General features: G+C 40.2%; 1 protein-coding gene across 2 annotated transcripts in view; it reads right to left on the reverse strand.

The window, feature by feature from the left end:
- The window catches only part of cgnl1 (cingulin-like 1), a 34,859-nt gene that overhangs the window by 1,921 nt on the left and 19,476 nt on the right, over nt 1–13,462 (reverse strand). Inside the window, exons 9-18 of one of the 2 annotated variants that reach the window (XM_080885893.1) lie at nt 11,573–11,779; nt 11,350–11,454; nt 11,113–11,265; nt 10,255–10,425; nt 5,994–6,155; nt 5,715–5,804; nt 1,639–1,722; nt 1,323–1,447; nt 899–1,007; nt 550–713 (exon numbers count right to left, since the gene is read on the reverse strand). In XM_080885893.1, coding sequence (XP_080742019.1) covers nt 550–713; nt 899–1,007; nt 1,323–1,447; nt 1,639–1,722; nt 5,715–5,804; nt 5,994–6,155; nt 10,255–10,425; nt 11,113–11,265; nt 11,350–11,454; nt 11,573–11,779 — 1,370 coding nt within the window. The remainder of the gene's footprint in view (nt 1–549; nt 714–898; nt 1,008–1,322; nt 1,448–1,638; nt 1,723–5,714; nt 5,805–5,993; nt 6,156–10,254; nt 10,426–11,112; nt 11,266–11,349; nt 11,455–11,572; nt 11,780–13,462) is intronic. The other variant, XM_080885894.1, reaches the window with a different exon arrangement.

Below are 13,462 nucleotides of genomic sequence, written 5' to 3' on the forward strand. Positions count from 1 at the left end.
CTGCATTATTTGCAGGCCCTAAATCCATCCTGAGTGTGAGCTCCTCCTCCTTGCACCTCATAAACTAAAAGGTTTGAACAGGGACAAGGTGGAGCTTCTGTGAGATTATCTTTATGATGTCTTTATGTGACATCATAAAGATCTGAGAGCAGAAAAAACTGCCTGAAACACACCTCTGACTTGTACAAACACAAACTTCATTTTTAACAGGAGTGTTCACCATTGTTACTGTAGGTCTTTAAAAAATAAGCAAACGTAACCTGACCATCTACAAATTAAATTCCTACATCAGATTTTAATTTCTGACTTTCTAAGACCCTTCAATGACCTGCAGGAGCCCACCAACTTAACTCAAGTGGCATAATTATTTAATTAGTAACTGTAATCTAATTCATTTCAGATACAATAATGGTAAATGGTCTGATATTTATGTAGAGCGTGTGCAGTCTAAGTATTTTAAGCACTCTACTCTTGCCCAAAGGCACGTCAACATGCAGGAAGGAGCCCAAAAAGACCTCCAAGCTCAGCCTCCTGAGTTTGTGCTTTTACCTCAACTCGCTTCGCAGAGCTTTGAGCTGACTCTGGAGCTGCTCGTTGGCCTCCTGCTGCTCATCGAAGTCTCTCTGCAGCTTCTTCTTGCTGTGCTCAAGTCGGTCTATCTCCTCCTCGGCCTCGTCCATCTGTCTCTTCAGTGCCTTCAGACGCAGATTTAACTTCACGAAGGGGGAAAAGAAAAACATGTCTAGAGTTAAAAGAGTTCTACTAAGATCAAATTGTATTTTCTTTTTCTTTCTTTTTTTTATTTGCCTGATAAATTATTAGTCTTGACATTTGTCTAAGTCAGAGCAAAGAGAGTTTAATGACTGTTAGAGTGGGCATGAAGGTAAGGGTTACATACTTGGTCCTTTTGATCTTGCATTGATTGCTGTTCTTCCTCAACTTGCATCATCATCTCTTTTACCTTCCTCTCCAGCCTGCGGTTCACCAGCTGCATGTTAGCGCGCTCCCTGAAACACAGGCGATGCATCACTAAACATAAACATGAGCTAATAATTCAGACCAGCGTACATTTTATGACGCAAAGACCTACAAGCTGATCAAATTCTTTAATATGTTTGATCACACAGAGTCCGACGATCTCCCAGTGCAAACTAAACTATACATTTAGATAAGCTCCAACTTTCTGACTCTGTGTCCTAAATCCATGTGTTCAGGTATAAACTTTCATCTGAAGCTTTAAACTAAACTCTCACCGTTTCCTCTTACATCACCTCAACCACAGCACCCCTCAGCTCTATTCCCAGTTGGAGTTCCCATCTCACCTCTCCTCCGCCTCCAGCCTCTCCTCCAGCTCATGTATGCGTTCCTCCAGCTGAGGTACCTGGCCCTCTCTGTTGGACTTCTGGGAGCCTTCTAGATGACTCACTCTGGCCTTCAGATCCTTATTCTAGAGAGGGCAGGGAGAGAAAACCACTGATGTGTTTGACAAATGTATGTTTATACCATAATCATGTCTGTGTACAGATAATAAAATGATGGAAATGGACAAATCAAATGAATGTGATGAAAAGACAAATGAAATGAGTGTGTGTTTTGGACTGAGTCTGTAGCTGTTATCCTCCAGACAGGAGTGTGTACCTGTCTCTCCAGAGCAATCTTGTCACACTCCAGGTCCTGTCTGCTAGCCCTCTCCTGCAGGAGTTCATTCCTCATCTGCTCCACCTGTCAAGCCGAGTCCAGACACTGTCATCGCTACAGTCCCACACAGTCTGACAATAGTTATGATCAGACACTGACTCACAGCAGAAACCCACGTAACACCTACTGAGCCAAAATGCTAAACAATAGAAAAGTTAATGCTGTGTGAGCTCTGCTTAATTGGTGAGCAGGATTTCCTTGCTTGACTGCATTCCACCCTTTTATTGTGATTGTGATGCCAAACTGTCAGAGACACAAGGTTGTAGTACAAAAAAAAGACAAACCAAAAACCCCACAGGTAGCTGACAGTAGTTTCTATGACGCAGTCAAAACGTCCTGTATTCATAGAAACACAGAATGGCCTCTGTTTCATCTGAAATATCATCAAATCCCCTGATATTACTGACCGATAAAGGCATATTTTTTGCTTTGCAATAAGCTCCACTGCATTCACACCTTCTCGTTATCAGACACTTTCACTCAATCCAACAGACCTGCTACTCTTCATTGTGATCTGGTGATCTTCGAATAAAGCAGAGTTTCTGTTTAAAGGATTGTCTGGTTTCCAGGTGCCTCTTCAGCTTGCTTGGCAACTTGTTGCTCTAACCTGACATCGAGCATTAGTTTCTTCTGTCAGTTTGTTTTCCTTTAAGAGGTGTTGTGTGGGTTACTCTACAACTTGGTGATAAGTTTCACATCATCAAAAATTGCATCTTCCTCTCTAACTCTGATGTGTGCCATTATGGTAAATTTATACGTCACTCATTTTTAGTGCAGCTCAACTAATATTTGGCTGCCACAAATCCCATGGCACACCTGGGCTCCCCTTGAGCCAAACCCACGTCATCTGAGATACACTGCTGTAAAGAATATGTCTGTGTGGGCTTTCAGATAGTACAGAAGGTATTAGTGTTTAACAAGTTGATAAGCGAGGATTAACTTAAATATAAAGCCAAAAGCAACAGCAAGGCAACTTAACTTACGGAAAACAACAGCAAAAGGAAACATTGATCCTGGATTTGTCCCCTGGAGACAAAATCCCCCTCCAACACTTATTTTAACCATTCGAACAAAGTAGTTTTGTTTGTATCGAGAATTTTAGTAATATAGCCAAGGGTTGAGATGCTGGACACAGATTCACCATTTCAACCATGTTCAGTTTTTATGCTAAGCTAAAGCCCCTTTCAAACTGCCAGCTTTAAATCAGCATTATGGTAACTTTTTGGTAAAAGTTGTTACCTGAACCTTATTCGGGTGGACCTAGAAACATTTTAACTGCAGGCAGACAAAAATGACAAATAGCTGCACACAAAATTAGGACTGTTCACATCTCTTATGTATCTTTGTGAGTTGCTCAGCTCACCAGAGAATGCCCTAAACAGCAATAACACACACATAATGATGTTTTATCTCATCAGCTGTTCCTAATTTGCAATAAGATTAAAACATTTGTCTATGATGCATTTTTCGTGTTCCCAATCGAGTAGAGCGATCTCACTTTCTGAGCCTCAGGGGCGGGGCAGCTGCAGCACACACACTCACACACTCTTGTGATGATGGGATCACAAGGAGTAAGAGATTTAAACAAATAAATGTGTTGTTTTCACTTAATTCAGCAGGGTGTATGATGCCAACCGTTGTTGCTAAAAATGCAGGTAAATGCTTGTATGGCAAATATCACTATTACTGTGGCACTCTCGCCATTGTTGTAACTATGTGTGAATAAACCTTTAACAAACATTAACATAAATGTCTGACTTGCAGAAGGTTGTTAAGAGGTTAGCAAAGACAGAGGTTTGCAAGTCATGCACCCTTTATGTGGAAAGGCCTTTTTGTTTAAAAAATATGTCATAAGTTATGAATCCTGTGTAAATCCATCAAACTCAATCCACAAAAGCACTAATGGTACCTCAGAGAACACAGTACTGGGTGTGAGACTTTAGAACATCTGACTGAGAGTTAAAGTAAGATGACTGTTTTTTGACAGTAGTCTGGTGGCTGTGATGAGTCCATGAGCACATCCTTACTCCCTGTTCAGCAGCACTGTCTGACAGCAGCTTGAGTGCTAAAAACTCTTCTAAATTGTTTGTATGCAGAAATAAAAAAAAAAATATATATATATATAAAAAATAAATCTCGCCACAATGAACAAACTTTAATGAATCTCAGTCTGTGACACATATATATGATTTTTTTTTTAAAGAAAGAGTTGTTTGTAAATGAATCAATATGATGAATAAATTCAACTTGTATTGTTTCTGTGTTTAATGCTGATATTATTAGATCTTACAAACACAGATATAAGACCTGTACAGATAATATCATCTGACACTGAAGAAAACAGCGATTAGCACAATTTCTAAAACTATTCCTTCAGTACTTCTGTCATCACACATCACCTCAGTGGATATTGGATCGACTCAGAGAGGCCTGACTGTTCAGTGATAACCTAGTTCAAAAGAAAAGGGGCGAATGAAAACTAATCAATACAGCAGTGATGGCTCTTTGTGAGAGGAGCTGAGAATTGGTGATATTTTATGCCAATTAGTGGGTGACAGTGGGCTGCTCTGATGAACGATGGCCCCTATAACTGGTGCACCCAGCACAGTGCTTGAGGGAGCTGAATCAGCAGACTGGAACATACAGCGAAACTAATCTGCTTTGTGAGAGACGGCAGGAGAGTAGAGGGGAGATTACTCTCATTTAGACAGGAGAGGAGCACCTGGTGCCAGGAGAGACGCAGGTGTTCTTCCTGCTGCCTCCGCTGCAACCGCACCAGCCCTCCACCCCATAGCCCTTCACCCACCTCTCTCTCCTCCCCACAGACATTTGAGCACATGCACCAGCACATACCCGCACGCACGCACGAACGCACACACACACACACACACACACACACTCTGCTGGCACTCAACCTATTCCACTCTTGCCGCACAAAGCTCGAGTGTTGCCTTGACAACCAACCTCAGCCTCATGCTGAACCAATGCCACTTTGTCACAATGCCACTCTTTCCTCTCTGCAAAGATTTTTTAAAAGGGGGGACCATTTATGCAGGTTTAAATACTCTAATGAATTGCACTGGGGCTCTCTTGATGTCGCTGCTCACTTTATTTAAAATTTTGGTTACAACTTCAAAATACGTGAAGGGAATTTGTCCCAAAGCCAAATCTTAAAAGCCCGCCTTTGGCCCCAATAGTTGTTAAAAAAAGAAAGGGAAAAAAAAAGAACTATCTGTGGCTCCATAGTTTTGTGGTATTTTTTTAAACTCCAGAGCCAGCTTCCTCCCTCTGATTATTAAGATCTCCCCTATGGACAAACAAGTGTTAAAAGTACATGCAATTTATCTAAATCTTACTTCACAGTGTCTCTGTCAGCAGTTTTATCACAGTGGAAGGAAAACTGGAGCGTTTGCTTGCAAGGACAGAAAAAAGAAAATCTGACTTCTAGCACAAGAATGAGATTTGTTCTCAAGCCAAAGTTACTGAAGCATAATTTCCAAGTGCACTCCACAACCTGAAAACTTGAGACATTTGGCAACTTGCATATTTTGGCTCAGGCGGTGCATTAAGAAGGGTCTTTTGTGGCTGATGCATGAAAATTGGATAGACACTCCTAGACCATGCTGGTGAGCTGCCAACCTGAATGATTATGCAATATCATCTTACAAAGCAATAACCCATCCACTTTATCCAGACCAGAAAGAAAAAGAGAATTTTTGAGTACTGATATTACATGTAAAGACACAGACACTTGAAAAAACCCATGAACCTGCACAAGAATCACACACATCAACTCTTTAAGGACACATCTGAGACCCGAAGCTGTTATATGGAGGTCAAATGTCCCTTTTCATTTAGAGATTAGTGGTTGCAATCATGATGTTAGAAATGGAAGACAAAGTGACAGGAGATCTAGAACTCATTTACAGGCTGACATAAAACAGAGACACGTCTGTGTGTGTACGGACAGGTGAACACTGATGATGAAAACGTGTTGAGTGTTGAGTGTGTTTCACCTGCTCTCTTCCTCGGTCTATCCTGTCCATCAGATTGTCTCCACTTTGACGCTCCTCTTCAAGGTTCATTTCCAGCTGAGCAATCCTCTCCTACAAAGTGAAGCAGTTACATCTTTATGAAGAGTGTGTTTTGCCATCACTGCTCTCTGTAAATCTTCATACAAAATTGTGCGAAATTAAGATTTGCCTTTAAAAAAACTTTTAAAATAAAAAATGTTGAAAGGATACTTCTGGTCTTTTGCAATAATGTAACAAAGCAGTCATTAGTAGCTTGTGTACCTCCATGAGTTTGACGTGTCTGGATTTTTCCTCTTTAGACAAGGCGTTTTTCTCAGCCTCAGCTTCAAGATCACGAACTCTTTTCTCTAGCGTATTCTCCTTGACCAAGGCCTCATCTCGCTCCCTCTGAGACTGTCGCACTTCCTCCTCCCGGCGCAACAACTAAAACCAGAAACATTTATATATTTCACTATGATCTTATGACATACATTTTATTTCTGGTCCTTGAACATTTGAGCACTTTTAAAATAGTGACATTATCTTTTTCAGCATCAACTCTAATCTTATCAAGTGTTAGTGCTGAAGTGATGAGCAACAGTTAGTTGCTGTTTAGCGATAGTATTAATATGATATAATATACACTCCCCTGGGTGACTAATGCATCCAGCACAGTAAGTGTTTCCCTCAGCTGCAGTGCCCCTCACAGCTGGAAAACTGCCCTCACTGCTTAATGCTAAGACTGGAAATTCATCATCTGCCCTCTTTTTACTCCCACAACAGATATTTGCCCATTAGTGTAAAATTGTTATGTGGTTATTCATGTAATGATCTGAGCAATACTTTAAGTACGGCACTGCACTGTTAGAAGTATAACTGGATAGTTGTGCATCTTTTATTGGATCTTATTTTTAAATTTATGCGATTACAAAATCTGTGGAGTAAAACCTCTAACTTCAGGCCGTCTTCATAGTCGGCTTGTAAAAAGAGATTTATACGTACAAGATGCTCACTCGATAATTCAAGTAAAGAAGGTGGATGTATGTAGCCTACACTTCATATGGTAGAGGACTATTGGAACGTTTGAGAACAGCTGGAAAATGTGGACTAAATGAAGCAGTCCAGGGCCCTATTTCAGGAAGCCGGTTTAGAAAACTCAGAGTGAAAAACGATACTCAGGGTTGAGTAACCCCGAACTGTCCAACTCGGAATATTCGGTTTCAGAAAGGCTGATAACAATTAGTTCAGTCAACGCGGAGTTGCTTTAACCCCAAGTTAAGCGCACGCACGAGGATACATAAAGCCCTGATTAGTGGAGCACAGATTAAGCGAGTCACCATGGAGACGGAGGGAAAGAAGGCGCGGTCAATGTATTTTACAGCGCTTGAGGCCGAAATTCTGATGGCAGCATATGCCGATAACATGCAAATTTTGCGGGAAAAAAGTAACACAGCATCAGCTGCAAAAGAAAGGGAGCATGCATGGCAAAACATAGCCGACAGAGTCAATGCGTGAGTGTTAATTTAAACATTGATCTAGGGATTTCCACCCATATAACACATTATTTTATTATATTTTATTTTGTATTTTATACATTTTATTTTGTGATGTGATGTGAGCGCAGGTGCAACCCAACAGGCCCCAAACGTTCCTGGCAGCAAGTAAAAATGAAATATAAAAATATAGTCCAAACAGGTAAGGTGTAATTGTATTATGAGCCATAGTGCTTGGTCTGTTTGTCCGATGTAAATCAATTGCAGTTAGAGGCTACATTAATTTCCCCTCTGTAAGCACTTATTGAAATTATCTGAGCACATTACAAGTACATATTTGCTTACTCTGTATGCTCAAATGTGACCCGTTATAGCCAACAGAAAAAAAAAAGCGGAGGCCCGAAAAACAGGTGGGGGTCCTCCACCACCACCACTCACAGAGGCTGAGCAGTTGGCTTCCACATTTGTGATAATGTTGGCAGCATCACATATGATCTTCACAGTGCAGAGAACACAAATTAGCATCCATTACTATAATGAAATAATTTGTTAGTTTGAAATGCTACAGGGAACTATGTACCTGTACATTAATGCTGTGGAAAGACTTCCTGTTCACATAGTCTCCTTCATTTACTGAAGGAGCAATGATTGGAATGTGAGTGCCATCTGTACAGCCAATCACGCCTGGGAACCGTGAGAATAAATGTGAAATTTAAGTAGTAGTTCAAGTATCACCACATCATAAATTAAGTTTTGTTCATCCTGATACCTGCAATTTTGTGGAATCCCTCTTTGATAAATCTTGTGGGTCTATGACCGTGGAACACCACAAACGAGTACAGGAGACGTTTCAGTGCAACTGTAACATTCCTGACTGCCCGAAAGACGGTAGCCTTGGAAACGTGCTCAGCGTCACCAATATTATACAGAAAGCTCCCGTTTGCAAAAAACCGAAGTGCAATACAAATAATATGTACAGAACTGAGAGAATGTCCGCGATGTGTCACATGAGCAATATTAGGCCTGAGGATGTTATTCAAATAAATTATAGATTGTGCTGAAAAACGGTAACATTCACACAGAAAATCATCAGGTAATGATAAAATGTCCGAACGCGCTCTAATCACTCTCTCCCGGCGGAGAGCTCTGCGGAGAATTTGGGCTTCAACATCTACTGGCTCTTCAAGGAAGGGGCACGCCATGTCTGACACTTCCTACAGTCAGGTTTCCGACAAAGAGGCGGAGAAGGTCAGGGTTAGTTGAAGTAAACCTGCTAGGGGGCAGGTTAGCTTCACGGAGTGTGTCGTCATAGTAACTCACTCAGAATTAATCTAAACTCACTTTGTGAAACCGAAAACCCAGAGTTTTCGTTAACTCAGGGTATACTTACTCAGAGTTTGCACTAAACCGGCTTTCTGAAACAGGGCCCAGAGCACTGAATTTCTTGGGAAAGGTAAGTGGAGGAGGAGGATGTGAATCAGCCAGCACAACTTTCACAACAATGATTTCACAGCGCTAACATCCTCCTCTTCCTGTGCACCAGCAGGATAAAGATATCATAGCATGGATGCTGACAGAAAAAAAAAGGAAAAGCCTGGACACTGACCTTATCTTGACAAATGAACTCTGTTCACAACCACATTGTACATACAGACAGACATGCAATGTAGAGCTCCATGTTTGCCCAGATCAGCAAATCAGTAAAACTAAAGGCTGGCCTATTATACATGTGAAAAAAGCCTGCAACTAATGACTACAGGTTTCAGAGAACAGTTCACATAAAAAGGCCTGTCTTTTTTCTTCTTTTTTTTTTTGAAAGGCAGCCTCTTGTGGTTTCAAGAAAAAAAATTAAGGCAGAGTCTGCCAATACCTCTTTTTAAAGGTACCCGTGGAGTTTTCATTATAAACAGGCACTGCTTTGTTTACAGCATTAGAGCTCTGGGACACTGAGTGTATCCTTAAGGACTAGCAAGCATGTTTAATACATTTCCTACCTCAAGACCTATTAGCAAACAGCCATTTTTGAAATCAGCATTGTTTACAGTCATCAGCTTTTCTTCCTGTACTGGCACATTAGTTCCAACAAGTTCTACCTCACTGTGCAGTCAGGAGAAATGTGTACAGAACCCTGTGAATGTTACTAAAGCAAACAACAAAAACAATATTCACTTTCCAGAACTAGATTTCATTACCTCTACATGGTACCACTGAGTATTCTTTTTGCTGTGTTTACACTTTTTCCACACATTCACTAATACAAGAAAGTGTCAAATTTTTATTCTCTCAAAAGGTTTAAACTCACTGCTAATCAGTTATATAAGCAGGGCTCGCGAAATCGCTAGCGTGACATCCCAGAGCTAGTGATATCTCCGGTCGGGCGACCAAAATCAATCTAGCGATCGGGCTAGCGATTTTGCGGGCCCTGATAATCATAACTTTACACACAATGTGTCTCACACAAATGATCTACCAGAATTGCAGATAAAACACAAAATCTTAGCCCAGTGATCTATGTACCATTATCTGCATTACTCACTGATGCTATACACAGTTTTTGCATCACACATTGTGACATTTCTCCAGGACCAAACTGTTTCAGAGGTCACCAAAAAGAAAATCTTAACTGCCCTACCTCCATAAATAAATATTTTATGTATAAATGAAACAACTTAAGGCAAGCTCATTTCAACATAAATGATTCTTTTTCATCAAAAACATTCTTCACATTCCAAAGAGCTGACAATGATAAACTGCACGACTAAAAACAATGCCAAGGGGTCACACACAAACAGAGCTTTTCTATTACTTGAATTGGCTAAATTCTTTCACTTTAATATTATGCTTTGGGTTTGAAAGGGCAGCGGGGAGCAGAAATACCTAAGTGCTGACATCACTCTCTGAAAGTAAAGATTGATGTTGGTAGGAGTGCTCAAACTGGCTGACTCAGAACAATAGCTCATAATGTGCTGGTCTGCATGGAATTGCTCAGATAGGCTGACTGATAACAGCCTTGATCTGGCCACTGTGTCATTTCTTCTTATTGTGTTTACCTCATTTTGTAGGGTTTTGGTAGTCACCAGGTACTTCTCCAACTCCTGTCCTCGCTCTTTGAGAAGCTTCTGCAGCTCGGCCAGCTCCCGGCGGTTCTTCTCCTTATAAATATCAATCTGCTCCTGAAGCTCGCGAGTGGACGACTGGGATGCCTCCACGATGTCATTCATCTGAAGGTGTGGTGACAGGGACGGAAGAGGCAAAAGAAAGCAAGATGTTATGAAAAAGTAGGGAATTTTAAAGATAATGATGTGGTTCAGATGCAAGTTTGATAGTATTTTATCATTTGTTTGCACATTGGACTGGACTCCTTTTATAGAGTTATTATATAACATGAACCATCTCAAAAAAATAATGTTCTTCTGGAAAGCTTCCTTTAAACAGGACCCTTTATACACCTTTTATTATTGAACCCTCAAGGTAGCTTTAGATGACTCACAGTTCATAATAATCCACCTTAATCTAATACTGGGCCCTGATGCAGCCCATCACTTCATTCACTCTTCAAAACTATGGTTTTTAGCTATTAATCATGTGCCTGAGATGACTATACTAGGGATATCCATCGCTAAGATTAAGTAATTTGATGAGGGCTGCATGTTAAGAATGAGTCAACATCGCTCTTCTAAATAAAAGTTTTTTTTTATCAAAGTTTTCTTGGTTACTCTGCTTTAGTAATGAGTCTGGAAAATAATTTTTGTAACAAAGGTCAAACTGAATAAGCACACGGCCTCCATCTTGTTTGCATAACCTAAAATTCTATTCTCTGCATAACAAAAGCAGACATTCGGTGTGAAATTCATTCAGATCAGAGTGAATAAGTGAATTAGTGAATAAACAAACACTCAGAGACTCACCTCCTTCTGAAGTTTTTCCACTGTACGATCCAGCAGCCTCCTTTCATCCTCTATGTCATTCTTCATGCTCTTTAACTGCTCCTTCTGATTTCTCTCTTCTTGAAACCTCTCCTCCAAATCGTTGTGTTCATTGCTGAGTTTGGTGAAGTTTCTCTGCAGAATGACACAATAACAAATGTGTCAAGTTGTGCATTTGCAACTGTATTATCTAACACAGTGAAGTGTTACTAATCTTACTTGCACATCCTCAAGTCGGATGGTCAAAGCTCTGTTTGCACGTGACATCTCCTCTTCTTGCTCCGTAATTTCAGATAGAGATTCTTCAAGTTGCTTTTTCTCTCTCTGTTAAATGGACATTGTTGCATATGAGACTGTCATTTAGTATACATATAATGATGCTACAAGTGACTGTGTAGAACAAAACTAATAATAGTTGAGACTCTGGAACTCCACCCCTTACCTCCAGTCGACCAACTTTATCCCCCAGCCTGCTCTCCTGCAGCTTGGCTTCGTCAATAATTCGGTTTAGTTTGGCCACCTCATTTTCCAGCTCCTGTGCCCGTCTGCGGAGTCTCTCGACTTCTTGAGTCAGACGTCCTGCTTGGCCCTCTGCTACACCCTTGGCTGCCTCCACTTCTGCCTTCTCTTGCACCACTGTGGCGCTGCTCTGCAGATCAGAACAAAACACAAGGCTTCAGTACAAAGGAAGCAGCAGTCTGTGACACTCAACAGAAAGTGGAATAATGAGGCATGATGGAACATTTGAGACTAACTCAAATACCTCATAACAGAAGCCATTTGTAATACTCAGTCCCCCAGTGGCCTTCCTGTAATTCTCTTACACCTTATAATAAACCACAATTGGAGGTAACTAAATCTGAGCTTTTATTAGCTTCTGCTGATTGAGGGTCAGCAGGCTAGCATTGCAGACCTGTTATGCTAGCCTGCTGGGTTAGCACTACACTACTACCAGGTATTAATACAGACTGTTGTGTGGTATATGTCTGCAGTTGTAACACAGATGAAGTTTCAGGTGCACCAGTCCTTTGAATTTGCCTTATGCCCAAATCTACTAATGCAAATCCTTTAACTCCTACATTTCAGGGTGGAGTAATGACACTAGTCAAGAACAAGCTCTAGCTGAAAACGTATTCCAAATTTTTCAATTCCCTTGAATCATATGCCTTCAAGATTGTAAATTTCTTTAATCAATGCCAGCATGTTTTTCTGACAGCTGAAAAACAATGATGTCAAACTCTTCAAATTCAAATTCAAATTCAAATTTTATTTGTCACGTACACAGTCATACACAGTACGATATGTAGTGAAATGCTTGGACAACTGCTCGTGACCTAAAGAAAACAAAAAAGGAAAAGGCTATGAATAAGATAGGAAATAAATATGAAAAATTAAAAAGGGTAAATTTAACTAGGAAGGAATAGAATATAAATTAAGGTTAAAAATTAAATAACTGTACAACACAAATTAGAATGAAGGGTAAATTTAACTGGGAAGAATAAGATAAAATATATAAATTAAAGTTGAAAATAAAATAACTGTACAACAAAATACACAATACACAATATAGAACTATATAAGAATGTATGAAGAAATCTAAATATAAATAAATATATACACAATAACAGCAGCTGTACAAGTATTAACCGGAAATGAAGAATATAGTGACCAGTGTTGTGCAAAAACAAAGTCCAGAAAGTCCAGTGTGTGTGTAAGAACCATATGTGTGGGTCAGTACTGTTGGAAGTAACTCTTGGAAGTGGAGCTAGAGCACATCTCGCACATCAACTCGTGTGCAAGTCGTTTTGTATTGTGTTGGTAAACTGTGTTCAGACTCAAAGATAAAACTGTTGTACAGATGGGAAAACACATGTATGCCAGTGTTTTGTCCAAGAGGATGAAAGCAAAATCAATAATGTAGTAGTAAAGAAATTGTTATTAATATCCATCCACAGGGTGGAGTGCTGTGCAGAAGAGAAGAAATGGGAGACACCCAGATATATATGTCAGTGCGCGAGGAGACAGAAACAAAGAAAACTGACTACAGTAGAACCACACAACAGATAACAACAGGTTTCAGTTGCGCTTACACCCTTCTACTGAATAACGTCAGCAGGCAACAGGCTTGTAAAGGTTTGTTTGGAAACAAAAATGTTTTTTGGTATGGAGGTGGAATGTAAGGAAACTGGTTTAGTAGTTTACAGCCTCAGTACAGCGAGGTATGCACGCATGTATGGTCGTGAACACAAAATTACAGAACAAAATCTGTAAACTCGATTTGTCACCATTTTAATATATGACAGAGGTGAAAGTGGTGAAACATTAAATACAT

Source organism: Rhamphochromis sp. 'chilingali', assembly GCF_963969265.1.
Source record: "Rhamphochromis sp. 'chilingali' genome assembly, chromosome: 6".
Classification (NCBI taxonomy): domain Eukaryota; kingdom Metazoa; phylum Chordata; class Actinopteri; order Cichliformes; family Cichlidae; genus Rhamphochromis; species Rhamphochromis sp. 'chilingali'.